Genomic DNA, 25510 nt, shown 5'->3' with positions numbered 1-25510 from the left:
CGTCCTGGAGCTGGCGCCTAGCAACGCCAGAAGCTGGGGGTCTGCGAGCGCGGGCGGAGGCCTCGAGGGAGTCGGCGCCTGGGGGGCGACCCGCAGGGATAGGGGCTCATGACGGACTCCAGCGAGGTGAAGGGTTTACCCAAGTCAGACCGCAAGGACTGGAACTCGCTAACGTTGCTGGAGAAGGTTCAAGTACGTCGGAGACGAGGCCCGCAGTGCACTCCAGGGAGGCCCTGGCCACCGCCTAGAATGAGGGGCCTCGATGTGTGGCGTGGGGAGGGGAGAAGGGGGAGAGGGGTTGCAGGAGCTGATGGCCAGGCCGAAACAGCATTGGATCGGATGAGAGGGCAAGAGATGAGCAAGCAGAGAGATTTTTAGGGAAGGCAGGACCCCGAGGGCTGATGGAACATGATTCTCTGGCTCTGGTGGCAATGGAGAAGGTGACCACACGGAGGTGCGAAGTCCTGGGAAAGAAGTTAGGTCATGTGCTTGCTTAGTATGGCCTGCTGGGCTCGAGAGCTCCACAGGATTTACAAGGAACCCCAAGGGCTTTTGGATGTGGAGCAAGGTCTGAGCTGTGGGGCGGAGGAGGGGGTAGGGAGAAGGGGCGCAGAGCTGAGAACTAATGGGGAGCAAGCACAGTGTGAGAGCAGAGTGTGGTCCTGAGGCCGATCCCCAACCTTGACTGAAGGAGAGGACAGGGGAGAGGCAGAGCTATAGAGAGAGTAGAACACCTCCAGGGGAATAAGGCTGCGAGGGTAAGTGTGCTTCCTTCCAGGACGCATTTCCACCCCTCCACCACCAGGTGAAGTACCTAGGGAAGTGTAAGTCCTTGAGTCCTGCCCCAGATTGCTGTCTCTCCATCCTAGGACCTAGAAAATACCCACTCACACAAAATCAAAAAACCTTGGGTAATTCCCGCCCCCATCGGGACTCTGCAACGCATCTTTGGAACCAGCCAGGTGTTCTACAACTTTGAGGATATGAAACCAACGGTCACACTGACAACAGTGCCTTTGAGAATCAAAGAGTAGTGAGTGACTTACTTGTCCCCTGGGACCCAGGTTCCTGCCCCACACAGCCATGGAGTACATACTCCCTATGGCCAGTTATCTTCTCTGATCCTCAGTGGACACTACTGGAGTCCTTATCAAAGGATGCAAGGCTGATAATCTGGATGAGCTGCAAGAATGCCAGCCTGCCCTTCCCGGCCCTCTGCCTCCTCCTCCTATCTCTATCCCAGTCTCCCTCCTCCCACCTCAACCCCACCCCCCAACAGTGAGCCCTGGGTTAGTCCAAAGAAAGTCAAGGGCAGCCTCCCTGTCTGTACTCCCCGCCCTTCCGCCCCCGACTCACAGCTACCAACGAGGCCATCAGTGCCTAGAGCGAGAGGACTGGGAAATGGCTGTGCTGTTCTTCTCTCGAGCCCTTCATCTGGACCCCGACAGGGTGAGAGGAAGGCCTGGTAGTCACAGGCTGACATACACTTTCTCCTCCCTCACTGTTCTACCTGCCACACTCCTGCTCTCAGGATCACCAAGGTTCTAGTAACTGGGTGTCAAGCCTCTGGGAGATAGAGTCTTTTTCCCTGTGGATGATGGGGTAAGGGATAGCAGCCTGGGCCTTTTCACTCTCAGATAGAGTTCTACGCCTTCCGTGCCGAGGCCTTCATCCAGCTCTGCGACTTCTCTTCTGCTGTCCAGAACCTACGCAGGGCCTGTAACTTCCAACCAGACAACGTCAAGTACCTGGAGAGGCTTGCCTTTGTGCTGTACTTGCAGGTACCTGCACTGCTTAGGCTCGCATGAGGTGCTCACTTCACATCGCAACCCACTGGCTTGCCATCCAGTGACAGGGTTCCTCCTTGGTTTTCCCCAAAGACACAGAACCGATTCTGTGTCGTTGGGGAGTCCATCTCGGTGTCTGTGTGCCCACCTGCTGCTCCCCTCCCTTCCTGAGTTGGTTGCAAAGGTGTCCAAAAGAATTTCCTGCAGCAAGGTCTACTAGGCATTGTCTAATAGGGTTACCACCAGTCACATGAACGTACTGAGCCCTGGAAATATTGCCAGTGTGACTGAAATACTGAATTTTTAAAAAACATTTTATTTATTTATTTTATTTTATTTATTTGAGAGAGAAAGACAGGCAGATAGAGAGAATTGGTGTGCCAAGGCCACTGTAAATGAACTCCAGATGCATGCACCCCCTTGTGCATCTGGCTTACGTGGGACCTGAGGAATCAAACCGGGGTTCTTAGGCTTCACAGGCAAACACCTTAACTGCTAAGCCATTTCACTAGCCCTGAAACACTGAATTTTAAGTTTGATTTGGGCCTGGCTCAGTAACAGAGCGCTTAGCTGGCATGCATGAGGCCCTGAGATCCATTCCCAGCAGTAAATAAATTTTATTTATTTTTTGAATTGATTTAAGTTTGTATAGCCACTTGCTGGTTTTGGTGGGTATTCTAATGGATAGCACAGATCTAGAGTGAACAGGTTCACAGGGCTAAAGAGGTAGTGGTGACTTCACTTGCAGTTCAAAATTAAAGCAATAATAAACAAAATACCAGGAGTCCTGATCATTTCATTTTCTCAACTCTCCCTCTGTGTGGTGATTTGAGTGGATGTCCCCCAATAGATTCATGAGTTTTAGTAAAGCTTTTTGGATTTCCAGCTACCAGGTTGGAGGAGGTGTCACTGGGGTGGATCTGAATTCTAGCCTAAGATATACAAAGTGCCCAGGTTCTATCTGGATTTTTTTAATTTATTTATTTTTATTTTTGCTTTTGCTTTTGGTGGTGGATTTTCTCTTCTTTTGCCATTATGTAACTTCCCCCAGCTCTGTAGGCTTCAAATAAATCCCTTCTTCCTCCCATAAACTGTGTCTGGTCTAGAGGTTCATCATAGCAACCTGAAGCTGTCTACTGCACTCCCCCACCTCACTGGGGATTGAACCTCAGGCCTCCTATAGTGATGGTATTGCAGGTGTACCCCTACCAAATCCAGGCATGATACATATATATATATTTGAGACAGGGTCTCCTAACCCAGGCTGACTTCAAACTTGATATGTACCCAAGGATGACCTTGAGCTTCTGATCCTCCTGTTCCTATATCCTGAGTGCTGGCAATATAGATATAAGCCACAAATCACAGTTCATGAAGCTCTTGGGGATCAAACCCAGGGCTTCGTGCATGCTAGGCAAACTCTCTAACAACTGAGCCCCATGATGTTTGGTGTATTTTTGTTGTTTCCTTTGTAGTTTCTCTTCCCTTGTGTGTGTATCCCGGTGTTCCTCTCCCCAGCTCTGTGTCTCCCTTCATCTCTGTCTCTCCCCCTTCTAAAAGGCTCTGTCTCTGCCTCTCCCTTCTGCTCCATTGTTGTCCTCTACCAACTATTTGGTGCAGCTGGGCTGGTTACAAGCAGAACTGACTGTCCACTGTGTCCCCAGGGACAATGCCTGTATGATCAATGTGACTTCCAAGAGGCTCTAAATATCTTCTTGCAAGTGTCTGAGCTACAGCCCCAGAAGGCCTGTTTCCGGTACCGATGGTGAGTATGATGCTGCCCTCCCTGTCTCCTAGCAGCCCTTCCTGCCTGCCCCCTTGTCAGAGAACATCCTGCCTTCTGCCTTCAGCATGGCCTGCCTACTGGCCCTCAAGCAGCATCAGGAATGTCTCTCGCTCATCACCAGGGAGGTGAGGCATGGCACAGCCACCCCCGATGTCTACATCCTCCGGGCCAGGATCTACAACTTCTTCCAAAAGGTAGAGCAGAATGGGCAAGGCAGGTGTGTGGCCCTCCCTCAGGCCTGGGAACCCCTGTATCCCAAGATCACAGGAGGAGGCAAGGATGTCACTAGCCCAGAAGTCCTGTACCTATACAGTGTCCCCTGGGTGCTCCCAGCCTCCCTGATGGGCATGGGGACAAGGGAGACAAGTTATAGGGAGGCGGTGGAAGGAGATGTCGAGAGGAGAGAACTGCAGGGTTGAGAGGACATTGGATTCTGAGGCCTTCCTAGGGACAGCAGAAGAGCAAAAAGTCTTGAGAGAGGGAGAGAGAAAGAGGGGGATGGAGAGGAAAAGAGAGATGAGAGAGAAGGGTGGCCATACCTGGTGCAGGAAAGCCAAAAGAGACAGTGATAGAGGGCCACCGAGAGGGTTTTTGGAGAGGAGGTGAACCGCCTGTGAGAGAGTGGCCTTGGATAATGTGCTGAGGTTGGGGGTGGCAGGGGAGGTGGCATTCCCTCTTCTTAGCTCAGAGTTGACCTCAATTACCATAACAGGAGTTGGCTTCAGAATCCCAGACCTAGTTAGAGTGTGTGGCCTGGTGGGAGGTGGGAGGAAAGGGAATGGGATAGGGAGCCCTGGGCCACTGACAGTTCCAGGTGTGCCAGTGGCAAGCACTCTGTGTGTTGCAGGTCTTTGACTGGAGGGTGAACTCTGTGGGTAGGGATGGCTACCGGAGGCCTGGAAAGGAGTTGGGAGTGTGAGAGAAGGGGGTGAGGTTGGGATTAGAAGCATTCGCATCCTTCAGAGGTTGGGACCAGAGGCTCGGGCACTCAGCTAGAGGAAAAGTAAAGGAAGGCTTCAGAAAAGTCTGGAAGATAGAAAGGGGACAGGGAGGGCTGGAGGGATGGCTAAGCAGTTAAGGCATTTGCCAGAAAAGCCAAAGGACCCAGGTTCGATTCCCCAGGACCCACGTAAGCCAGATGCACAAGGGGGCGCATGTGTCTGGAGTTTGTTTGCAGTGGCTGGAGGCCTTGCCATGCCCTTTCTCTCTCCCTGTGTCTCTCAAACAAATAAAAATAAAAAATAAAATATTAAACAAAAAGAAAGGGGGCAGGCAGGTCAGGCTGGAGGGAGAGGGCTGCTTTTGCCTCGCTCTCCCAGGCAGGGAGGAGGATGGGTGCTGTCCTCTGACCATGCTGAGTAAAGGATGCCCAGGTGATTTTTTGTTCAGCCAAGAGTTGGGCTTCAGGTCCTGATGCAATGCTGGTGACTCAGTGGAACAGTCTCCTTCAAAGGAATGGTTAGCATCGCCAATTATTGTTGGTTCCCACCCTGGCCTATCCTGAAAACTGACCTCTTTGCCCAGGTTCCTCCCTGGAAGGCCTGGAGGAAGATAAACAGAGGAGCAGCCCAGGGTGGGGGCGGAGGCGGGGGGGGGGGGGGGGGGGGGCCGGGGGGAGTTGCAGCTGCAACAAGATCACATAGCCAGTTCTCAGAGCTGCTGTCTCTCTGTCTCAAATCCGCCTACTCCAAAGCCCTGCTTGTAGCTTCAGCAGCTTCCGCCCATCTCTACCCACCTCCTCCCACACCCACTGCCCAGTCCACCCTCCAATCAATTACCTGCAGAATACAGGGTGCTTGCTAAAACTGTTTACTGACTGGCTGGGCTAACCTGCCTGCTAGTGGAAGGCATTTGCCTGGGGCTGTTTTCTGCTCATACCCTGGTTTCAATCTGCTTGGTGATCGTGACCTAGAACATAAAGGAGGAGGACTTAGGGGAGAATGGTGGGGGGGGGGCGGTACAACAGTCACAGTCAGGAGGCCGCACGCTGCCCTCCAAACCTAATGAGCCTCACAGGTCTCCTATAAGTAGACAACCTTAGCACAGACCACCGAAGCCCACTTGAGGTCACAGCTGTGAAAGGGCCAGGCAAGGTGGAGGCTAGAGGCAGGATTTTCCCACGTTGCTTCCTGCCTCATTTTCAGAGGCAGAAAAGATGGAGGAGGGATGGATGGCATGGTGCTAGCTAGTAAATCGGAGAAGCCTGCCTTCCTTTTCCCCTCACTCAGACAGTGTACCACCCTCCTCCATGCCACCCTAACCTTGCAGCCCAAGCTATGCTATCAGGACCTGCGTAGTGCCTTGCTGTTGGATCCCAAGCATCTGCAGGCCAAAAGGCTACTCCAGATAATGGTGGACCAGGCCCAGCAGGCCCGCCAAGATGCAGGCATCCTGGCCGTGCAGGGCAAGCTGCAGCGAGCACTGAAACGCATCAACTGTGCCATTGACAACAATCCCCTGGACCCCAGCTTCTTCCTCTTCCGGTATTGGATGGGGAGGGCTAATCCCCCATCACACCTGCCGCATAGTCTCAGGAGAGTCCCTAGGCCTCAGTTTCCTTATCAACCTCTTCCTACCGGGATCACGGCACCATGGAGGTGGTCTCTGTCACTGCTTCCCAGTTACCTGTGGAATCCTAGGAACCGCTCATGCTGGAAGATATTAAGCATTGAACCTGGTCCTCTAAGGATTCAGGGTTATTTTAACTTTGATCCTAGGGTGTTTTTTTTTAATTTTTTGTTTATTTTTATTTATTTTATTTGAGAGTGACAGACAGAGAAAGAGGCAGAGAGAGAGAGAGAATGGGTACATCAGGGCCTCCAGCCACTGCAAACAAACCAGATGCATGCGCCACCTTGTGCATCTGGCTTACATGGATACTGGAGAATCAAGCCTCCAACTGGGATCCTTAGGCTTATCAGCTAAGCCGTCTCTCCAGCCTCCCCCGCCTTTTTTTTTTTTTTGTTTTTGTTTGTTTTTTTGAAGTAGGGTCTCACTCTAGCTCAGGCTGACCTGGAATTCCTCTGTAGTATCAGGGTGGCCTCGAACTCACAGTGATCCTCCTACCTCTGCCTCCCAAGTGCTGGGATTAAAGGTGTACGCCACCACGCCTGTCTAGGTTTTCTCATCTAAATAGTTGGGTAAAATACTGTATGTATAAAGTGTTTGAACATAGAGGCTGCCACATATCTGGCTCCCAAAAAGAGAAACTATCCTTGAGAAATAAAAATGACCAGTGCCCCTGAGACTACATAGTGAATTCCAGGTGAGAGTGAGACACTACCTTGAAAACATTAAAATTAAAAAAATTTTTAAAAAGACCAGTGACAGGCGGCTGAGGAGGTGGCTCAGGTAAAGGGTCTGCTGCACAAGCATGAGGTCCTGAGTTTGCATCTCCAGGAACACATCAAGCCAGATGCAGTAGCATGTGTCTGTGATCCCAGTGTGCCTGGAGACAAGCAGCAGCAACACAATCCCCAGAAGCTCATGGGCCAGTTAGCCTGGTGTTCCCAGCAGAGAACAACAGAGATCCTGCTTCAAATAAGGTGGCAAGCAAGGACCAACCCTGGAGGCAGTCCCCTGACCCCATTCATACACAAATATATATAGAGAGAGAGACAGAGAGAGAAAGAGTGTTAAATTGGGTCTGGGCCCAGGTTCGATTCTCCAGGTCCCATGTAAGCCAGATGCACATGGTGGTGCATGCATCTGGAGTTTGCAGTGGCTAGAAGCCTATTCTCTCTCTCTCTCTCTCTGTGTCTGTCTCTCCTTTTCTCTATCTCTAATAAATACATACATAAATAAATAATTGGGTCTGGGGAGAGGACTCAGCAGTTGCATGCAAGGCTGCTGATGTACCAAGTTCAATCCTTAGCACCCCTGTAAAGCTGGGTACCAAGTGGAGCCTCACTGTGAGATCAAGGACAGCCTAGGACTACAGAGTGTGTTGTAGGTCAGCCTAGGCTAGAGTGAGACCGACCCCCCCCCCCCGAAAAAAAAAAATAAATAAACTTAGCAGTGACTAGCAGGTTAAATGAAGTAGCAACTCAGAACCAGTCCCCATAGGACAAACCTAGCACATGGGCAAAGGCCCCCACCACAGTCACAGGTCATGCGCGAGGTCAGAAGGCCCAAGTGGCCCTGCAGGACACACGCCAGTTAGTGGAGCTGCTTTGACCCACGTATCCCTCCCTGCCACACGGGCTTCCACAGGGGCACCTTGTACCGCCGGCTCCAGGAGTTTGACCAGGCTGTGGAGGATTTGCTGAAGGCGATGGACATGGTGCTGGGCAGCGAGGACCCCCTAGTGAGCCAGGCCCAGCGCCAGCTGCTGCTAGCCTACAACGACTTTGCCGTGCACTGCTACACGCACGGCGCCTACCAGGAGGGCGTCCAGCTGCTCAACAAGGCCATCAGGGACGAGCAGAACGAGAAAGGCCTGTACATCAACCGCGGAGGTGAGCCCGCCCCAGGCGGAGAGCAGGCAAGGAAGCCGGCCCTGTAAGGAGCGCCTCGGACCAACTGGCCACTGTCTCCTGCAGTTCTCAGCTGGGACTGCAGGGTCTCAGCCACCAGTTTCAGCACCCCAGCCCCCTGCACACACACTCAGGCTGAGGCAGGCTGGGTGGCACTGCTGGGCACTGGGACTCACTCAGCCTCCCTCCCCCCGGCCTGGGATCCTAGATTGCTTCTTCCAGTTGGGCAATTTGGCCTTCGCCGAGGCGGATTACAAGCAGGCATTGGCGCTGAGCCCACTGGATGAGGGTGCCAACATGCGGATGGGTGTGCTGCAGGAGAAGATGGGCTTCTGTGAGCAGACGCGCAGGTATGCAGGCCCATTGGAGGGTGGGCATGGTGGGCAGATGGCCCCTCCAGAGGCTACCCTCTGGGACTCCTGGCAGCTTCTCTCAAAGTTGGCTCCTAAATATAGATTTTACTCTTCAAATCTCCTCTACAAATACCTTTTTAAAAATTTATTTATTATTTTTATTTATTTATTTGAGAGCAACAGGCAGAGAGAAAGGGGCAGATAGAGACAGAGAATGGGCGCGCTAGTGCCTTGAGCCACTGCAAATGAATTCCAGATGCATGCGCCCCCTTGTGCATCTGGCTAACGTGGGTCCTGGGGAATTGAGCCTGGAACTGGGGCCCTTAGGCTTCACAGGCAAGCGCTTAACCACTAAGCCATCTCTCTAGCCCTACAAATACTTTTTTCCTCCCGATTAGCAGAGTCATTATGAAATATTTACGACTGGGAAAGTGACTCAGTGGGTAAGGGAGCATGCTTGCAAAGCCTGCCGATTGAGGTTCGATTCTCAGTACCCAAATAAAGCCAGAAGCATAAAATGGCACGTGCATCTAGAGTTTGTTTGCAATGGCAAGAGGTCCTGGTGTACCCATACTCACTCTCCATACCCCTCAAATGTATCTTTTTAAAGATATAAAGGGCTGAAGAGATTGCTTAGCGGTTAAGGTGCTTGCTTGCAAAGCCAAAGGACACAGGTTCAATTCTCCAGGACTCACGTAAACCAGATGTACAAGGGGGCACATGCATCTGGAGTTTGTTTGCAGTGGCTGAAGGCCCGGGAGTGCCCATTCCTTCTCTTTATTTTTTTTCTCTTTCTCTCCACCTGCCTATATCTCTGTTTCTCTCACTCTCAAATAAATAAAAATAAATAATAGAATTTTAAAAAGAAGACGAAGAAGAAAATTAAAAGGGTAGTAATAAGGTTGGAGAGATAGCTTAGCAGTTAAGGGACTTGCCTGTGAAGTCCAAGGACTTAGGTTCAACTCCCCAGAACCCATGTAGGCCAGATGCACATGGTGGTACATGCGTCTGGAGTTCATTTGCATTGGCTAGAAGCCCTGGTGTGCCCATCCTCTCTCTCTCTCCCCCCTCGAAAACAAATAAATAGATAAACATAAATATAAAAGGGTATTAATATATGATTCAAAATGCGCTATTTCCTAATGACCAGGCATGGTGGCGCATACCTTTAATCCCAGCACTTGGCAGGCAGAGGTAGGAGGATGAGTGGGAGTTCGAGGCCACCCTGAGAATACAAAGTGAGTTCCAGGTCAACCTGGGCTAGACAATGAGACCCTACCTTAAAAAACAAAAAGAAAAAGAAAAAAAAGAGAAAAACAAAAAGCAAACAATAACAACAACACAAAACAAGTGCTATTTCCAAAGCCTACTGACCAGCTCTACTTCCTCTAAAGATTCTTCCAAACTCTATTTTTCTTTTTTTTGAGGTAGGGTCTCACTCTAGCCCAGGCTGACCTGGAATTCACTATGTAGTTTTAGTCTGGCCTTGAACTCGCAGTGATCCCCCACTCTGCCTCCACAGTGCTAAGATTAAAGGCATGCACCACCTCAGACTATTTTTAAGAATTCTTATTTATGTATTTGAGAGAAAGGGAGAGAATGCTCATGCCAGGGCCTCTAGCTATGGCAAACAAACTCCGAATGCATGTACCACCTTATGCATCTGGTGTTATGCGGGTACTGAGGAGTCAAACTCAGGTCCTTAGATTTTGCAGGCAAGTGCTTCAATCATTGAGCCATCTCCCCAGCTCTGCAAGTATTTTTTAAAAATATTTTATTTATTTATTTGAGACAGAGAGAAGGAGAGACATAGAGAGATAAAGAGAGAATGGGCACACAGGGCCTCCAGCCACTGCAAATGAACTCCAGACACATGTGCCACCTTGTGCTTCTTGCTTACGTGGGACCTGGAGAATTGAACCTGGATCCTTAGGCTTCACAGGCATATGCATTAACCGCTAAGCTATCTCTCCAAGTCTTTTTTTTTTTTTTTTAGATATTTTTATTTGGCTGGAGAGACCCATGTTTGACTCTCCAGGTCCCATGTAAGCCAGATACACAAAATGACCCTAGTGTAAGATTGCAAGTGCGCATAAGGGGCATATGTGTCTGGAGCTAGACTGCAGTGACTAGAGGCCCTGGTGTGCCCATTCTTTCTTTCTTTTTTTCTCTCTCTCTCTGTCTTTCTCACTCTCTCACATTAAAAAGAAAAAGGCCAGTCTGTTGGGATGGCCTCAAAAATATTTTTATTTACTTGCAAAGAGAGAGAAAATGGACACACAGGGCCTCCTGTCACTGCAGATGAACTCCAGACACATGTGACACTTTGTGTATCAGACTTTACATGGGTTACTGGGGAATTAAACCCAGGCCACCAGGCTTTGCAAGCAAGTGCCTTAGCTGTTGAGCCCTAACTCTGCTAATCTTTATTTTTTAATTTTTATTTACTTTTTATGAGAGAATGGGCACACCAGGGCCTCTAGCCACTGCAAACAAATTCCAGACACATGCACCACCATCTGCACCTGGATTAAATGGGGAATTAATTCTGGGGAATCAAACCTGGGTCTTTAGACTCCACAGGCAAGTGCCTTAATTGCTAAGCCATCTCTCCAACACATAACTCTGCTAATCTTAATGGAAGGGGACTCCCAAATTGTTTTTCTTATTGCAATTGAATTACTTTAACAACCCATTATCTTTTATGCTTGTAGTTTTCCTTTCCTTGTTAATAGTGGTGGCTTTGTTTGTTTTGTTTTGTTTTCCCAGGTAGGATCTCACTCTAGCTCAGGCTAACCTAGAATTCACTATGTAGTCTCAGGGTGGCCTCAAACTCATGGTGATCTTCCTACCTCTGTCTCCCGAGTACTGGGATTAAAGGCATGTGCCATCATGCCTGGCTTCCAGAACCTTAAAAAAATATATTTCATGTATTTACTTATTAGAGAGAGAGAGAGAAAGAGACATATATATATAGAGAGAATGGGCATACCAGGGCCTCCAGCCACTGCCAATCCAGACACATGCACCACTTTGGGCATCTGGCTTAGGTGGGTATTGGGGATTTGAACCTGGATCCTTAGGCTTTGCAAGCAAGCACCTTAACCACTAAAACATCTCTTCAGTCCTACCTCTGCCTCCTGAGTGCTGGGATTAAAGCTGTATGCCACCATGCCTGGCTATTTTTTCATTTTTTACCTGTTGGGTTTGACAATCATAGAAAGGCCTTCCCCATCCCCAAGTCTATTAAAATATTCACTTACATCAGGATTTCCTATAGGCAGCATGTCAAGGGCATGCCTGGCGGGGGTGGGGGGTGTAGGGTAGAGGCTTCTGGTTTTCCTCTCAGCAGGGCCAGGAGGCTGCCATCTTTCCCATGCAGTCTAGCTCATGGCAGTCCTGGGCTCACTCCATCCCACAGGCAGTTCCAGAAGGCAGAAGACCACTTCTCAGTGGCCATTAAGCACAACCCCTATAAAATCCAGTACTACATGCACCGGGCCAAGAGCCGACAACTCCTGCAAGACGTTTTTGGGGCTCGCCAGGATGTCGCCACTGTGCTACTCCTGAATCCCAAGCAGCCAGAGGTGGGCTCCTGCTACATCAGTGGGAACGGCTGGTGGGTGGGCTTGAGTCGGCAACCCGGATGCTTCTGCAGTTGCTCCTGACTCCAAAAGAAGTCTGGCTTGGTGACAGCTGCTGATCCTGCAATTTCCTGTGAGCCAGACAGTTGTCAGCATGTGAACCCCGCTACTCCCTCTACCCACCCCACCTCCAAGTCCAACAGTGGCTGCATCACCCCCTCCACAGACGCTGAGAGAGGCTCAAGGAAGGTTCCCTTGCCCCAGGTCCTGCAGCTCAGGGGTCAGCGCCAGTTCTGACTGGCTCCAGAAGGTTGTTCTTCCCATCAGAGAACAGACTCCTTCTGGGGTGAAAGGTCTGGTTTAGAACTAGCTGCAAGGCCTGCCTTTGTTCAACCCTGAGAGAGAGGGGGGCAACCCGCGCCTTTTGCTACCACTCTGGCTCACTTGGCTGGTCTCCCCCATCCTGGCAGATGTTACCACTGATAACCAGCCTCTTCCCGAACATGTCAGTAGAGGAAATACTTGAAAGCCAGATAGCCCACCTGGCCAGCCTGCAGCTGAAGCAGATGGGGGGAAGGGGCCAGCAGGCCAGTCACCCTGAAGGCATTGTGGGGTAAGCTTCCAGAGTGGGGACCTCGGGCCAGGAGTGGGGACCGGTGGGGCTCAAAACTTCTCTGGCCTAGTTGCCTCCTAGGGTCTGTACCGCCCAGTTCTTGGAGATAGCATGTTGAGTTCTGGGGGCTGACCTTTTGTGGCCATGGCTTGGCAGGGTGCTCAGGAAGCAGGAACTAGAGCGCCTGAAGGCTCAGGACCTGCAGCTCTCCTGGACACAGGCCGAGAGCCCCAAAAGGCGAGAGGCCGCCCTTCAAATCCTGGACCATGTGACAGAAGCGGAGGCCCCTACGGTGGAGAAGGAAAAAAAGAAAAAGGTGAGTGGGTCCCATGGCATGGCCTGGGGACCTTGGGGTCTGAGGCAGGATTGGCCTCCATCTGGCCTCTACTGGCCCATCTTACTGTGAGAAGCGGAGGCACCAGCAAGAGGTGCCCCTGGTATGTGTGTGTGTGGGGGGGAACCCAGCCTCAGAGAGACTTTACATATCCAGCCCATGTTCACCTGGGGCACTGGTGCCATATTTCTTGAGTTGTTTCTAAAAGGTTTTTGTTGATGTTGAATGTAACATAAATACAGACAAATGCAGAAATCCATTTTCTTGGTCTGTTGGGATTTTTTTTTTAATTTTTAAAAATATTTTAGTTTTATTTGAGAGAGGGAGAGAGAAAGAGGCAGACAGAGAGAGAATGGACATGTCAGGGCCTCTAGTCACTCAAGCAAACCTCAGACACATGCACTACCTTGTACATCTGGCTTATGTGGGTCTTGGGGAGTTGAACCTGGGTCCTTTGGTTTTGCAAGCAAACACCTTAACCACTAAGCATTCTCTCCAGCACTCTGTTTTTGAGCCAAGGCCTGTGAAGCCCAGCTGGCTTGGAACTCATTATGTAGCCCAGGCTTGCCTGAAACTTCCAGCAATCCTCCTGCCTCAGCCTCCAGAGTGCTAGCATTACAGATAAACCATCTTACAAGTGCATAATTTTCACAAAGTGAATATACCATGACACCGTCACTCAGGTCAACAAAGAGCACATTCCCAGCTCCCAGAAGCCACTTCTTGTATGCAGCCTCCTTGGCCTCTGTCCTGCCCCCAAAGCTGCCCTTATTCTTAAGCCTATGGGTGAGGTTCACCTTTTCTTGGTAGAAATGACCAGTGTGCTAGTGACACATGCCTTTAATCCCAGAGGTAGGAAGATCACTGTGAGTTTGAGGCCACTCTGAGACTACATAGTGAATTCCAGGTCAGACTGAGCTAGAATGAGACCCTACCTTGGAAAAAAAAAAAAAAGAAGAAGAAGCTGGGTGTGGTGCTCGCCTTTAATCCCAGCACTCAGGAGGCAGAGGTAGGAGGATCACCGTGAGTTCAAGAACACCCTGAGACAACATAGTGAATTCCAGATCAGCCTCCTGAGGTAGAGTGAGACCCAACCTTGAAAAAAAAAAAGAAGAAGAAGAAATGACCAGTGTGGCCTGCCCTCCTGTCTCTGACTCCTTTCCCTAATGTTACATGTGGGAGATTTCCCCATGTTGCCTCTCACTCAGTTCAGAGACCTTTTCCATGGAAGACAAACATCAAGCTTGTGTTCAAAGGAGACTTTATGCTGCTGACATGAACGCATTAGCAGTATTGCTCCCGGGTTCACATTAGAATAGATACAAAGTATAAAACTTACATCTTGGTACCCCTTGAAGTCATCATGGGTTCCGTCCCTACTCTCGGGGAGATGTTGAGCTAAAAGGTTCACTATGCAGAGCCCACCATGGTGGATGACAGACACTTGGTGTGCTTGGCACCTTCAGCTCTACCTTTTCACTCTCCTCACCACCTACAGATTTAACTGGGGGGAGGGCGGCAGCCAAGAGTCTTCCTGAGGGCTCTAGCAGATCTGGATCCAAACTTGTTTCTTCTTTCTTTCAATATTTTGCTTATTTATTTGAGAGAGAGAGAGAGGGAGGGAGGGAATGGGTGTTCCAGGGCCTCTAGCCACTGCAATGAGCACCAGATACATGCATCACCTTGTGCATCTGGCTTTACATGGGTACTGGGGAATTGAATCTGGGTCCTTTGGCTTTGTAGGCAAACACTTAACCTCGAATCCATGTCTCCAGCCCCCAAACCTGGTTTTTTGTTTTGTTTTGTTTTTTATCTTCAATCAAGCAGCCTCAGCAAGTTGCTTGGGCACTCAGAGACTTGGTTTTCTGGATTGTGAAATGGTCACAGCAGAGATTCCCAATGGGAGGACAGGGGACAAAGTGGTGGAAACAGAGACTCCTAGTGCATCACTGCCACATGCCAGGGCTCAGCACTTCACACCAGGTTGGAGCCCGGCTCCCACCATGAATGAGTGATCATTTCGCAAAGGGGAAAATGGAGGCCCAGCAGCCCCTCAAACTTCACCTTTCTCAGGGCACCATGCCACTCCTTCCTGCAGTCTTAGCCCCTGGATGCCCCCACCACCCTTACCCGGTGTCTGTGAGGAGCTGTCATCTTGGGAGAAAGGTCGCTGGATTGCCCCAGGAGCCCCCTGGTCTGCAACTGTCCAGCTGTTTCCTGCCACAGGTCAAAGAGAAGCCGACCCCTCACAAGGCAGCATCCACGTCGGGTAGCTACCCGGACCAGACCTCCTCAGGCTCAGTGCTCAGCTGTGAGTCCCGGGTGTTCCTGCTGGGCCTTGTAACCAAAGCAGCAGAGCAGTCAAAGGTCAGGGGTCAGGCTGGGTGTGTACTTGGGTTCTGCTGTTGATAGCTATGACTCTAGGCAGGTGACTTTAATTTAGGAGTGATGGACTCCAGCGGGAATGGTAAGGGACCCAAGTCACCAGCAGGCTCTTCCCTCTCCCCCTCCAGGCCCATCTCTTCTCTGACCCTTAGTGAAGCTCTGAACTAACACACAGACCCACTGTGTATCTGTCTAACAGGTTTTGACTCCCCCACCCCCTGGAGTTTTTGGGACCAGCCCAAGAGGGAACAAAAGGGAAACTTGCAAAGGCTGCTTCCCAGAGCCCTTCTGGGGGTGTGGGTTGACAGGCATCAGACCCCAGGGTCACAGGGCGGGCTTGTACCTGACACCAGTGACAGATGAATGAGAGGGTCCTAGCCCCAGGGAGTGAGCCCTAAGTCAACTCTAGCAGAATCAAGCATGCAGGAGAGCTGCCAGACAGGCCAAGTAGAGGAAACACCACCAGCCCTTTGAAGAGGTCAAAGGGGCTTTGAGGAGCTGGAGGAAGAGTGGGACTTAGCCTGGGAAGCGGAAGAGCAGGGCAGGGCACTGCTGGGGCAAAGGACCCAGTATGGCAGGATCACAGAGGGCAAGAGACAGCCACAAGAGGGAGGCTGGAGAAGGGCCAGTGGGACTAGGGCAGCTCCCATCACAACCTGGTCCTACCAAAGAAGCAAGGCTGGTGAGACCTGGCAGGCCTTCCCCTCCAGCCCTTTTACTCTCAGGGATATGGGCTGGAGGGGGCCCAGAGGCCCCCACTTCCTGGAGCTTCCCAGGATGAGGCATAGGTGTGAAGGTTGTTCTTGGCACACCCTTCCCAGCAGGGACATCAGGCATGTCAGAGACGGAGACGTCTATCTACAAGAGTACATCCACCATTGCTGAGATAGTCTCTGACTCCTCTCTGCTGAAGCCTGAGTTCTCAGACTCCAGAAACAAGGAGGGCCTGGGCCTGAGCAAGAACCTCAGGCAGACGGAGATGGCCAAGGACCAGCGCCTGCCCACCAAGACTGCAGCTGCCCGTGGCCCAAAACATATGTCCCATGTCTCTGAGGCCACCGGGGACCCCAAGCAGAAGCCCAGCAAGACCAAGGCTGCTCAGAGCTCCAGAAAGAAACTCAGAAGAGCCAAAGCTGAGCGCATGTACAGGAGGAGGATGAGCAGGAAGGCCACTGCACTCCAGGGCCAGAGCCAAGGACTAGGTCAAAATGCCAGCAGGACCAAGGCTGCCCGTGACCAAGGTAGGGGCCAGAGCAGTGCCAGCAGTCCTCAAGACCAGAGCCCAAGGCCTGGCCAGGTCAAGGATGTCCAGAATCAGAACACAGGCTCAAGTTCCAACAAGACTGGTGCCATCGGGAGACTGAGCCCAAGTCATGACAAAGCCAAGGCTTCCCGGGGTGAGAGCCAGAAGCCAGAGGCTCGACACCCCCCGTCATGACGCTGTTCCCTGAAGGGGCCAAGAGAAGCCTGCCCTTCTCGCTGGGGCCAGACTGAACCTGCCACACCGGCTCTCGGCAGAGCTGCCTCCTTTCAGGGCAACAAGAAACTCTAAACAACACTGCTTTGGTCCCACGGCTACGTTTATTATCTCTCTTCTCGTCTTTTACAAAATTAAAAACTTCGAAATCCAGGCTGAAGTGGTAGCCCAAGTCCCACCCTTCATGGAAACTATTGAGGTCCTCTTCTGGCCTGTGCCCCTGGGACACAGGCCATGGGCTGAAGTGCGAGTAGGAAGCCAGGGAATAGAGGCGCAGGTGATAGCCCCACGAGCCATCAGCCATGAGCCTCAGTCCCTGAGTTGCGATTCACATTGAGGAGGCTCAGGCTGCAGGGGAGGTCATGGCCCAGAGATGCCCTGGGTGCTCAGGGCCTTCCCTGGGGAAGATGCCCTCTACCCAGTAGAGAGGCCGGGCCCTCCCAAGCTATCTGTCCTTGGCCGGGCCAACACCCCTCTTCTTCTTGACTTGTATCTTGGTTCCACTTGCTAGCTCGCTCAGGACAAGGGTCCTTTTTCCGGGGGAAGCCCCAGGCCTTTCCTGTGTGGCATGGCTGGGTAGAGAAGGCAAGGATGCCACCCAGAGGGGTCAGAGGAAGAAGGTGATTCGGGAGGCCACGGTCTTGCAGCCGTTGGAGGAGAAGAGCTGCTTGTTCTCAGGGAAGAAGGTGAGGCTGTCCAGCACAGCCTCAACCACCTCCTCCTGGGGCTCCAGGCCCAACTGGGCCAGCTCGTTGAGCACACAGTGCCTCACATGGTGCCGCTGCAGCGGGAGGAAGGGGACCAAGGCGTCCAGTAGGTGCTCCTCCATGATGCCAGAGTGCCAGAAGCCATCTGCAGGAAGGGTGGGTGGGTGAGGAGGGATGTTGAGCTTCTCAAGCCAGGAGAGAGCGCCCCCCAGGGGTAGTAGAGGTGGGGCACAGGCTCACGGGGACTCAGCAGATAGGGCAGGAAAGCCCGGACTTGGCCCTGCTTCAGACTCATGGGGAAACCTAGCCCACCCCAGGGAGTCCATCCCACTGAGTAAGGCCACCCCAGGGTGGGCCTGAACCGACTCACGGAGTGGGTTGTCTAGCACAGCACGGGAGATGGCCGGCTCCAGCTCGCGAAGGCTGATCTCCTCACGTTCTCTGCGGAAGAGCCACGCGTCCAAGGTCACCTGGTTGATCTGCTCGCCACCCGTGTTGCTAAAATCATGACGAACCAGGCTGAGAGTCACTGAGAGACTTCTCCAGTCACACCTAACATGACTCAAAGTGTCCAAGGTACCCTATCTCCCTTTCCCTCCCCAGATCCTGTGACCATGGAACATGTATATATGCCATGTACTTTATAGTTTACAATACTTTTTCTTTTTTTTGCAAGGAGTATATTGACACAGGCTGATCATCATGTAGCCCAGGCCTGTCCTAAATTTAAATGTATCCTCCTGCCTCAGCCAAGTGCTGACATTACACACATCACCATACCCAGTTTACAAAACATTTTTTGTCCCCAAGGAAGGATCTCACTCTAGCCCAGGCTCACCTGGAACTCACTCTGTAGCCCCAGGCTAGCCTCAAACTCACAATGATCCTCTTATCTCAGCCTCCCTAGTGCTGGGACTAAAGATGTGCCTCACAATCCAGGCTTTCAAAACACTCGTGTTCCTTCACTGACTTCTTCACCCAGCCTCCAGGAGCGCAGTGGGCACTACCACTGGCACAGCATCCAGAAACAGAGGCTGAAGCTCCAAGAGATAGGGAGAGCACTTAGCCTGAGAATCACGGCAAGGAGACAGAGCTGGGACCACAGGGCCAGCATACCAGTCCCAGTGTTTCAGGTCTGTGTGTCCTCCCGGCCACAAGAGAGGGACAACTTTTTTGTTTGTTTGTTTTTCAAGGTAGGGTCTCACACTATCCCAGGTTGAGCTGACCTGGAATTCACTATGTAGTCTCAGGGTGGCCTTGAACACATGACAATCCTCCTACCTCTACCTCCCAAGTGCTGGGATTAAAGGCATGTGCCACCACACCTGGCTAAGAGGGACAACTCGTGAACAGGTAGAGGTTCCACAAAGAAATGCTGAGGATCCACAAGACAGAGCCCAGAAAGACTTTTGAGAACGGTAAAAGGGAACTCAGCCACCTCAAATTACAGCCACTAGGGAGTGTGTGAGGGGCCGAGAGAGCCCAACTGAGCCCTTGGAACAGTACTCTGCTGGGAGCACAGGCCCAGACTGGACAGCTGAACTTCAAAGAAGTATCCTTCACTGTGTCTATTACAACGTTGGCCATACCTGATGAAGATAAAGATGGCTTTCCGATAGTTGGTCCCATACACCACCCAGGAGGGGCCCAGGAACGGTCGCAGGACCTCCATCAGACCAGGGGGCATCTTGTCCATCTCATCGAAGAGGAAGAGAGAACGGCCGCAGGCAGTGAGGTTCCCCTGGACCCAGCTCTTGAGATCCTTCTATGGGGGAGAGACAGGAGCTCAAGGGGGGCTGAGACAACTGCCTAGCCCCACCCCTCTTCCCAGACCAACAACCCTCTTTCCAAAGAAATGAGAACAGGTTCCCAGAGAGCACTGACCCTTTAACGGGATGGATGGTAAACGGGTGGCCCAAGGAGGGGCAGAGATCTGCCAAGGTCACACAGACAGTCAACAGTAGAACAGGGACACAAACCCAAGCACCCACTTCTCTGTTCATGACCCCTACTGCTTCTATGGCAGGGGAGACTTCTTCCTGCTCCCAGAATTGTCCAACAGTGCTGCCAGCTGAAAGAAATCAGCCTGGAAAGGGCTTGACCACCAGCAACAGTAGCCATCACAGGCGGCATTTACCAGTGAGCGCTTCCTCTGAGCCCCAAGTTGGGGCTAAAAGCTTTGGAAGGGACATGATAATGCAGACACAGTTACTCAGGAAGTAAGATCTTCCCTGTATAATGCCTGTGTCCCTCATGATGACACTGGCCAACAGGTACCATTACTACTCCCTCCCCATCCGCATACACGCGCGCGCGCGCACGCACACACACACACACACACACACGCACATGTGCGTGCACCAGAGAGAGCACACCCTCACACCCTGCCAGGCAGACAGCAGCCTGAGCTCTGTTCCTCATGGGTTTGGAGGGCTGAGGCCTCAAATGGCTCCATGGCCTGGAACATGGGACCACCCTCTCTGGGCTCAGGACTCAGCTGAGGGTCTGTCATCCCGCTGGGCAGGAGAAAGGAGATCCAGGATGCATGCAGCCTACCTTGTAGCGCTCAATGTGGCTGGGATGTGGGAAGTGGATGATGGGGGAAAAGTGGTGCACATGACGGCTGCGAAGGCCGCCCTGGAAGAGGTAGTGTGCCAGCAGCGAGCTGACATAGGACTTGCCAGTGCCCGTCCAGCCATGCAGGGAGAGGACCAGAGGCTTGCTGGGGGCCGGGTCCTGGACGAACGCCTTCAACAACTTCACTATCAGAGCTCTGGCCAAATGTTGGCCAGCCAGGTGCTGAGCCAGGTCACACTCCAGACCTAGGACCACAGAAGGAGAGTGTCAAAGCTACGGCCAGACCAAGGCTAGTGGCTCCCTTCCTATAATCCCAGCATTTCAGAGGCTAAGGCAGGAGGATGGCAGAAAATCTGGGTCCAGCCTGAGCTACATAGTGAGTTCCAGCTGTCCTGTACTACAGAGCAAAACCCCATCTTAAAACAACAACAAAAAGGTTGGGGGACAGGTGTGGTAGCACACACCTTTAATCCCAGCACTCCCAGGAGGTAGAGGTAGAAAGATCGCTGTGAGTTCGAGGCCAGACTGGGACTATAGAGTGAATTCTAGATTAGATTATCCTGGGCTAAAGTAAGACCCTACCTAGAAAAAAAAAAAAGTTGGGGGAGATTGCTCAGTGGGTAAAGTACTCATTATTAGTCAAGCAGGAAGTACCCTACGTTTAGTCCCTCAACACCATGTAAAAAGTAGGAAGCCCATGGCAGGCTTCTGTAACCCAAGCACACTGATGCTGACTGCGAGATGAGAGGTGCAGACAGGAGAATTTCCCAGAGTTCATGGCAGGAGCAGAGCAAACAGCAGAGCAGGGCTGGAAAGATGGCTCAGTAGTTAAGGCACTTGCCTGCAAAGCCAAAGAACCAGGTTCGATTCCCCAGTATCCATACAAAGCAGATGCACAAGGTGAAGGTGGTGCATCAACAGTTCATTTGTAGTGGCTGAAGGTCCTGCCATACCCATTTTCTCCTTCTCATTCTCTTTTGTCTGCGTCTTTCTCTCTCAGAAATAAATGCCGGGTGTGGTGGTGCATGCCTTTAATCACAGCACTCAGGAGGCAGAGGTAGGAGGATCACTGTGAGTTCAAGGCCACCTGAGACTACATAGTGAATTCCAGGTCAGCCTGGGCTAGAGTGAGACCCTACCTCAAAAAACCAAGAAACAGGTTGGGCTGAAGGGATGGCTTAGTGGTTAAGGCGTTTGCCTGTAAGGCCAAAGGACCCAGGTTCCACCCATGCTTAGCCAGATGCACAAGGGGGTGCACATGTCTGGAGTCTGTTTGCAGTGGCTGGAGGCCCTGGCTCGTCCATTCTCTCTCACTCTCTTTCTCTGTCAAATAAATAAATAATGTCATTTTATTATTATCTCTCTCTCTCTCTCTCTTTTTTTTTTTTTTTTGTTTGGTTTTCCAAGGCAGAGTCTCACTCTAGCTCAGGCTGACCTGGAATTGGAATTCACTATGTAGTCTCAGGGTGGCCTTGAACTCATGGTGATCCTCCTACCTCTGCTTCCCAAGTACTGGGATTAAAGGCATGTGTCACTACGCCCAGCAAAATTTTATTTAAAAAAAAACCCAAGAGTGGCTTAGCAGTTAAGGCGTTTGCCTGCAAAGACATAGGATTCCGGTTTGATTCTCCAGGACCCACGTAAACCAGATGCACAAGTGATGCATGCATCTGGAGTTTGTTTACAGTGGCTGGAGGCCCTGGTGTGCCCATCTTCTCCCTCTCTGCTTCTTTCTCTCTCAAATAAATTATATATATATATATATATATATATATATATGGCAAAAAAACAGCAGTGCAAAAACCCAGCACAAGAAGCCCTGCTTTAAATGAGATAGATAGGCAAGGACAGGCACAAAATTTCAAAGTTTTCTTCTGACCTCCACAAATGCATTTCCCCCCCCCCCCAAGGTAGTGTCTCACTCTAGCCCAAGCTGACATGGAATTCACTATGTAGTCTCAGGGTGGACTCGAACTCATAATGCTCCTCCTACCTCTGTCTCTCAAGTGCTGGGATTAAAGGCGTGTGCCACCACCCCAGGCTAATCCTCTTACTTCTGCTTCCCAAGTGCTGGGTAGACTAGAATGCACCATGTCTGCCCTCACACACAACAAATTAATAATAATAATAATTATTATTAAAAAAACAGCTGGCATGGTGGTTCATGCCTTTAACCCCAGCACTCAGGAGGCTGAGGTACCATGATTCATGTAGGAGGCCAGCCTGGGGCTAGAGTGGGTTCCAAGTCACCCTGGGCTACAGTGAGATCCCCTACCTTGAAAACAAAAACAAACCACCAAAAGATCAAAGAAATACTGAATAAACATTTTCACCAAGACTGCGGTTCAAGGGGGAAGCATGTCTCGAACCTGGTGTGGAGAATCCTGTGTTTGGAGGCGTTTGTCCAAGTGAAGACGGACCATGACTCTTTGGGGGACAGTCTCAGTCTGCAGGGGCCACCCTCAGCCTGGCCTAGCTCGGCAGCGCCCCCACCGGCAGTTCTCTAGATCTCGCCAGCCTCGGTGCTCCTGTCCCCAGAGCCTGCCCATCCCCAAGGCGGGCTTCTCCCTGGACCCGCAAGCAGACCCTCCATGGAGTCCGACCACGCACGTCCCAGCACGCGCCCCGCTGTCAAAGGCCTCGCCTCTTTCCATCTTGGCAGGCAAGCCCACCGGGCACCTCCAAACTAACGCCTTGGATTCTAACCTGAGGATCGCAGGTTCCCTCCGGGCAGAGCCCAGGTTGTCGGCAAGTCTGAGGGGACCCACCCCACAGTGGTTCTCCCCTCGGGGTCCACAGATGCTTCGTCCCCACGGGAGCTCCCCAACCTGCCACCCTCCCCACTGGGCTTCCCCACCCCTCACCTGGCAGGTCAGGCCGGAAGTCGCATTCGCAGAAGGAGCCGAAGTTGCAGCGCAGAGAAGCCAGGTCCCAGGCGGCGGCGGCGGCTGAGACCATCCAGAGAAGCCCGAAGAACCAGCCCCAGGGCCGACCCTGGTGCCTCGCAACCGCCATCCGTGTGAGGCCCGGTCTCGATCTGGGGCCTCCCACCTCCTCGGCGAACTACAACTCCCGGCAGCGATCGCTCTGTGGCAGCCACGCCCACCGCCTACAACTCCCGGCTCCCAGCCCGCGCGTCCCGACGGTCGTGGTGCAGCAGTACCGCAAAGTGGCCTCCAGGTGGAGCCCGCGAACCGCCCGATCCGAGACGCGGGCCCGTTTCCATGGCCACGGTAACTAAGGGACCATCGCGGTCGATTACGTATGTACGTACATACACACACACACACACACACACACACACACACATATACATACATGTAAAGTATATGACAACAATCCTAACAAAAACTTCCTTGCTTGCGTACTCCTTTACCAAGGTCTTCTTTCTATTTTGTGAGTTCACTAATAGCCTTTAAATTTTTTTTGTTTATTTATTTTTTTTTAATTTTTTTTATTCATTTTTATTTACTTGAGAGTGACAGAGAGAGAAAGAGGCAGAGAGAGAGAGAGAGAGGGAGAGAATGGGCACGCCAGCGCTTCCAGCCACTGCACTCCAGACGCGTGCGCCCCCTTGTGCATCTGGCTAACGTGGGACCTGGGGAACCGAGCCTCGAACTGGGGTCCTTAGGCTTCACAGGCAAGCGCTTAACCGCTAAGCCATCTCTCCAGCCCTAGTTTTTGTTTATTTTTATTTATTTGAGAGCGACAGACAGAGAGAGAAAGAGGCAGAGAGACAGAATGAGCTCAACATGACCTCTAGCCACTGCAAACGAACTCCAGATGCGTGCGCCCCCTTGTGCATCTGGCTTATGTGGGTCCTGGGGAATCGAGCCTCAAACGGGTTCTTTGGCTTCACAGGCAAGTGCTTAACGGCTAAGCCATCTCTCCAGCCCCACTAATAACCTTTTGGTAAGCACCTCGGCCGTGAACATCAGGACTCTTATTTACGTGCCTATAATAGTACCTGCTATACTGATAGTGATATTTCCTTTTTCTTTTTAAAATTTTATTTATTTATTTATTTATTTATTTATTGAGAAAAAGAGGCACATAGAGAAAGGATGCACCAGGACCTCCAGCCACTGCAAATGAACTCGACACATGCACTAGCTTGTGTATCTGGCTTACATGGGTACTAAGGAATTGAATCTGGGTCCTTAGGCTTTGCAGGTAAGTGCCTTAACCGCTAATCCATCTCTCCAGCCCCTCTCTTTCTGTCTGTCTATCTTTATTTCTTTCTTCTTTTTCTTCAAGGTATGGTCTTACTCTAGCCCATATTGACCTGGAATTCACTATGTAGTCTCAGGGTGGTCTCGAACTAATGGTGATCTATCTACCTCTGCCTCCCCAGTGCTGGGATTTAAAGGCATATGCTACCATACCCAGCTTTCTTTTTTAAAAAAAAACAAAACATATTTTATTTATTTAAGAGAGAGAGAGAGAAAGAGGCAGAGAGAATGGGCACAACAGGGGTCTAGTCACTGCAAACGAAGTCCAGATGCATACACCACCTTGTGCATCTGGATTTTACATGGGCACTGGGGAATTGAACCTAGGACCTTAAGCTTCACAGGCAAGTGCCTTAACCTCTAAGCCATCTCTCCAGCCCTTTACTTTCTTTCTTCCTCCTTTTCTTTCTTTCTTTTTTTTCGAGGTGGGATTTCACCATAGCCCAGGCTTAAATGGGATTCACTATGTAGTCTCAGGGTGGCCTTGAACTCACAGAGATCCTCCTACCTCCATCTCCCGAGTGCTGGGATTAAAGATGTGCACCACTAAGCCCGGCAATAGTGATATGTCAATGAGATGTAGGCAATACAGTGTTGGGCTCAGAAAGTGATAAATTATCATGGACTGTCTGAAACATGAATACTTCTTTCTTAGCAGTGACCACACACTAAATTGTCTGCATAAATCCTAGGACATAGGTTCCTTTATCATCCCCATTTATTGAATTTGAGACCCATGAGTTTAAGCCTCTTATCCAAGTTCCCTAGCCAGTACACAATAGAACTAAAGGCACTTCCAGCTGCTGTCAAAAATCTAATGTGACATGTCATGTGCCCCTCCCCACCTCTTGTGGTCAAAGGATTCAAAGGCAAAGTCTCAAATTCAGTGAAGAGGATCCGAGGGTGCCAAATTTGGCCTGAAATCATGTTAATCCACTTGTCAGACTCACTATGTTTACCACTCACTGGCGCTGGAAAACCAAGATAACTGCTTTTAGGACCAACCTCAAAGATCCCTGCACAACCACCTAGACATGCTTTTTTTTTCAAATATTTTTGTTCATTTTTATTTATTTATTTGAGAGTGACACAGAGAGAAAGAGAGAGAGAGAGAGAGAGAATTGGCACGCCAGGGCCTCCAGCCACTGCAAACGAACTCCAGACGCGAGCGCCCCCTTGTGCATCTGGCTAACGTGGGTC

At 51.2% G+C, this 25510-nt stretch overlaps 2 protein-coding genes across 2 annotated transcripts; one reads left to right on the top strand and one right to left on the bottom strand.

Moving 5' to 3' along the window:
* Window positions 1-108: 108 nt before the first annotated feature.
* Ttc16 (tetratricopeptide repeat domain 16) lies at window positions 109-16755 on the top strand. The gene is made up of 14 exons (XM_004671670.2): window positions 109-192; window positions 870-1033; window positions 1359-1449; window positions 1638-1781; window positions 3452-3552; window positions 3638-3767; window positions 5842-6056; window positions 7786-8030; window positions 8257-8398; window positions 11823-11988; window positions 12456-12598; window positions 12755-12914; window positions 15159-15306; window positions 16142-16755. Exons 1-14 carry the CDS (start codon window positions 109-111, stop codon window positions 16753-16755), a joined length of 2547 nt encoding a protein of 848 aa, XP_004671727.2.
* A 124-nt stretch (window positions 16756-16879) lies between these two features.
* Tor2a (torsin family 2 member A) lies at window positions 16880-23121 on the bottom strand. Its single transcript, XM_004671639.2, is given in 7 exon segments — window positions 16880-17646; window positions 17872-17999; window positions 19091-19266; window positions 20058-20216; window positions 20218-20285; window positions 20288-20323; window positions 22943-23121. Coding segments are annotated over 7 exon segments (963 nt in total). The 5' UTR covers window positions 23094-23121; the 3' UTR covers window positions 16880-17401.
* Window positions 23122-25510: the final 2389 nt, after the last annotated feature.

Source organism: Jaculus jaculus, chromosome 1 (assembly GCF_020740685.1).
Source record: "Jaculus jaculus isolate mJacJac1 chromosome 1, mJacJac1.mat.Y.cur, whole genome shotgun sequence".
NCBI lineage: Eukaryota > Metazoa > Chordata > Mammalia > Rodentia > Dipodidae > Jaculus > Jaculus jaculus.
Note: the sequence above shows the minus strand (reverse complement) of the source record. Positions and strands in the feature narration are given on the sequence as shown.